Raw genomic sequence first — 3682 nt, 5'->3', positions numbered from 1 at the left:
AAAGAAGGCCCCTGAAACTGTCCGAATAGCCGAATTGCCTGAATTTTTAGCAGAACCATGATGACCTGACTACCGTCGAACGTCTAAGGCGACTCGACTTATTCTCGTTGACAGATACGAGGGAGCCATAGACCTCTAAGGAAGTGCCCGAAGCAGTCCACTTTGACTCTAGGCTCCAGCAGTCTGGCTAGGTACATCTGAGAGTTAGAGACCGGAGTTTGAAATTCTCTCAGCGTCCCGTGACGTCCTGAGTCGATTCTGATCGAAAGTCATTACCCTCTTGTTTCTTGTAGGAGCAGGGGCTGCAGGGATGGCTGATGTAGTACAACCCTGCCCCGGCGCAACCCACCACAGGTCACACTAGCACCGCCGCACAGGATTACGAGGTGACACTCGTTCCGGCGTTTGATATGATAGAGCATCCTTCTCAAACACCGGGAGACGGGTCTAGATAACCGTTGCAGTCAGTGAATCAATGCTCCATGACATGACGGCGGTCAACAGAAAGAAACGGTGTAAGCAGGTAGTCGCCAAGTGCAAATTAGTTGATAGCATGAACAGGTGCCGGGTAACGTAGCCTGCCGGAGTATCCCGGCACCACGCGTCCAGCTGAGCGGAACACGTCTTTTCTTTTTTTCTTCCTTGGTTGATTTCTTGCATCCGCGTCGACTCGTTCAGCGTACTAGCTCACGCATCCTCACTCGTACTTACATTCATTTTTACTCCCGCCCGCCCACTCCCTTTTTTATTAATACTTTACTTACTCCGCAATCTGTAGTTTCCTTTTATTCCGTTGTTTTATATCATGATTGTTAATCCATACCGTCGTTTCGCGAACTTTTCGAAGAGTCATCCCCCCCTCGCTGACAAGGCTTAATTGAGTGCCTTTCGTGAGGTACGTAGGAGCGCTGCCAAACCATAGCAAGACATAGGCCATCCATCTGGGAGGTGGATAATAAGACCTCTGCGGACCTGGCGGTATCCAAGAACCAGCAGCGAAGAAAATTCAAGCGAGCACCAGTCATATAATCTCCAAAGAAACAAGGTGGTTGAAAGTGATCGTCTTGCTTTAATGAGCTGAAAACAAGCTTCAAGGGGATGGCTACAGGTGGAACGCACCGGTCGTATGACAGTGGACAATGGGACGAGACAAAGGAAGAACCTGATTTGTGGAAGGTATGGTCAAGTTGTCGTCGAAGCTCAGCACATGTCGTCACCATGTCTTGAGTATATTACGCTTGAAGCCAAGAAGCACAGAAACTACAAAGCTCCCAAAGGTTCTGGTGCTCCTGTGGGTACAGAGTATCACTGGATGATTGGTATCGAGCACGCTGCGTGACGACCGACTGATGATATGCCGCTCACCTTCACCACGCCCATCAGGTCAATTTGAAGAGCTGCACCTACATCCAGTATGAAGGGACGCTCAATTATGCAGTACCCACGTTGTCAAAAGAGGATGTCAATACACGAGTACAAGGTTTTCACAATTTGCACCTGAGCAGTTGATGGTCACTGTGGTTCTAGTTGACTCACAAATCGGTCGGGTCGACTTCTTGGAGTATAAACATCGTCAAAGGGCAGCAAGAGGCGCGAGTACGGCTCCTTGAAGACTCGAAGCTGCGTGTTCTTAATCTCCCACCCGTTACTATAGCTTCTCAGAAGGTATGAATACATATATATGACCAGTGCACGACTCATTCATATTTATATAACACTTCATACTTGTAGTAGAAACCCACAGGACGAGGGACCCTGGCCAAAAGATTTTGAGATCAAGATTTTGGAAGTGGTCCCGGAATAGCTCGAGGAGTGAGCAATCGAAGGCTGCCGACACATAACTTCCTTGGAAGACTCCGGGTGTTGCCTAGATTGTTGCTCGCGGTGCTCGGAAGTACTGATGCTCTTGTGAGAATGTACCAATACAACCAGTAAGCACTCATACAAATCTGGGTCACCATCATTACAAGTTGGATAGTAACGCGATGCAAGTCTTTACCCATCAGCTTCCTCACGATGTTCCAAGCACCAAGAATTGCCATAAACACTCAGTTAGTAGAGCCCCGCTCCTCTCGGTTGTCGTAATATGCCTGACTCAAATCCGTCTCGGGCTCTACGCGTACCAGTCAGTCTGTCGATATTGACGTTACATAAACTAAGATGCACGGGATCGGATCCTCACTCCGTGGCCTATGATTGATAGGAACTGACGACGAACGACCTGGCGTACGAGTAGCTTGTCTGTTTTTTCTTTTGCAAACTTAGGTGAACCACAAGCCGCCGAGTTGGAAATATTGGGCGTCAAAGACGGCTGTACTTGGGTCCGCTCGGCGCGCTAAACGTCGTGCCTTCCATGCCTCAAGTGAGTCTCACAAGTGTGATTTCTTATGTATAACCAATTTCCGTCATGAGCTGACTTCCATGCAGTATTTTGAATTCGGTCCTCTTTTAGCTTGAGATTGCATCCTTCATCGAGTCTCACTGTTTCCGAAGCTAGCTAGCAATTCCGGGGGGCAAATAATGAGCGTGCCCCTCACAGGTAGCATCATAGCAGTCTTTTGGTACGCACTTCCAACAAATCGCCGACGCGCTCACAGACATCCGGTATAAAGGCCATGGACTAGTTAAACATGAATCATTATTCTCCACCTCTCAGAAAGTCTAATCATCAATTTCAATGACCGCCCTCTCAGCTTTTATTCTAGCCGCTATCGCGACTGTGGCTAAAGCCCAGTCTCTTACCGTTGTCAACTCCTGCAGCGAATCTGTTTTCTTGTACACGCAGACAAGTTACGGTTCTGTCGCCAACAACATCAACGTCTCCTCGGGTCGGAGTGCAAACCTGGGAATTAGCTCCAATTGGGACGGCGCTATCAACATTGGTAAGTGTGCAATCCCCCTCAGCTTTAGCTTTTTCGTGACCGTGCCACTAGGTACTGGATGCAACGGTGGTAGTTGTACCACTGGCGGCTCTACTTGGAACGGTAAGACTCCCTTCAGCAGAGCCGAATTTAACTTCGTGAGTCCAAGTGCTGTGGTATTTAATCAACTTCAGACTTAGTAACCGCATGAGCATAGTGGGCAAACCCCGGAAGGGTGACATATGACATCTCGCTCATTTATGGCTATAACGTTGGAATGAAGATCTCCTCCGCTGATTCTAGCTGTGATGCTTTCGCTTGCACCATCTCATCCGGATGCGTAAGTAATTGACCCATGTTATCATTACGCACTTTTCATATTGGCCTCAGCCTGTTCCGGGACCTGGATCCGACACGTGCTATTCCCCTTGCTGCTCTTCTGCGAGCGCATGCAGCGGTGGTGCGCTTCCCGCTGGTGGAGGAGGTTGCGTCAACAATGAGGGCCCTGGCCCCAACAGCAAATTCTACTATGACACTTGTCCTAATGCCTATGCGTTCCCTGACAATGACGGCTCGAGTATGTATTTTCATTTACTGCATCGGTATAGTGGGACTAATGATTGTCATTCAGATGGCTATACGCCGGCTAACAATGTCGTTTATACTTGCGACAACACCGATATCACCCTTACTCTGTGCCCTGGCACAACCTCTCACATTGGCAAGTAGCTAAATACGAGGGAAAGACCACCCGTGCCACATATCTTGACCTGTAATATTCGTTCAATACAATGTACATGGGTTCTAATCCCAGTTGCCAC

General features: G+C 48.6%; 1 protein-coding gene across 1 annotated transcript; it reads left to right on the top strand.

The window, feature by feature from the left end:
• Positions 1 to 2303: 2303 nt before the first annotated feature.
• EDB91DRAFT_815396 (Osmotin thaumatin-like protein) lies at positions 2304 to 3682 on the top strand. Its single transcript, XM_041328497.1, has 6 exons — positions 2304 to 2362; positions 2428 to 2882; positions 2934 to 3019; positions 3079 to 3201; positions 3252 to 3438; positions 3493 to 3682. The coding sequence occupies exons 2-6, from the start codon at positions 2678 to 2680 to the stop codon at positions 3588 to 3590; spliced, it is 699 nt and encodes a 232-aa protein (XP_041168238.1). The 5' UTR covers positions 2304 to 2362; positions 2428 to 2677; the 3' UTR covers positions 3591 to 3682.

Source organism: Suillus paluster, assembly GCF_016628075.1.
Source record: "Suillus paluster strain FC165 chromosome Unknown EDB91scaffold_785, whole genome shotgun sequence".
NCBI lineage: Eukaryota > Fungi > Basidiomycota > Agaricomycetes > Boletales > Suillaceae > Suillus > Suillus paluster.
This window is presented reverse-complemented; position numbering and strand designations above follow the sequence as displayed.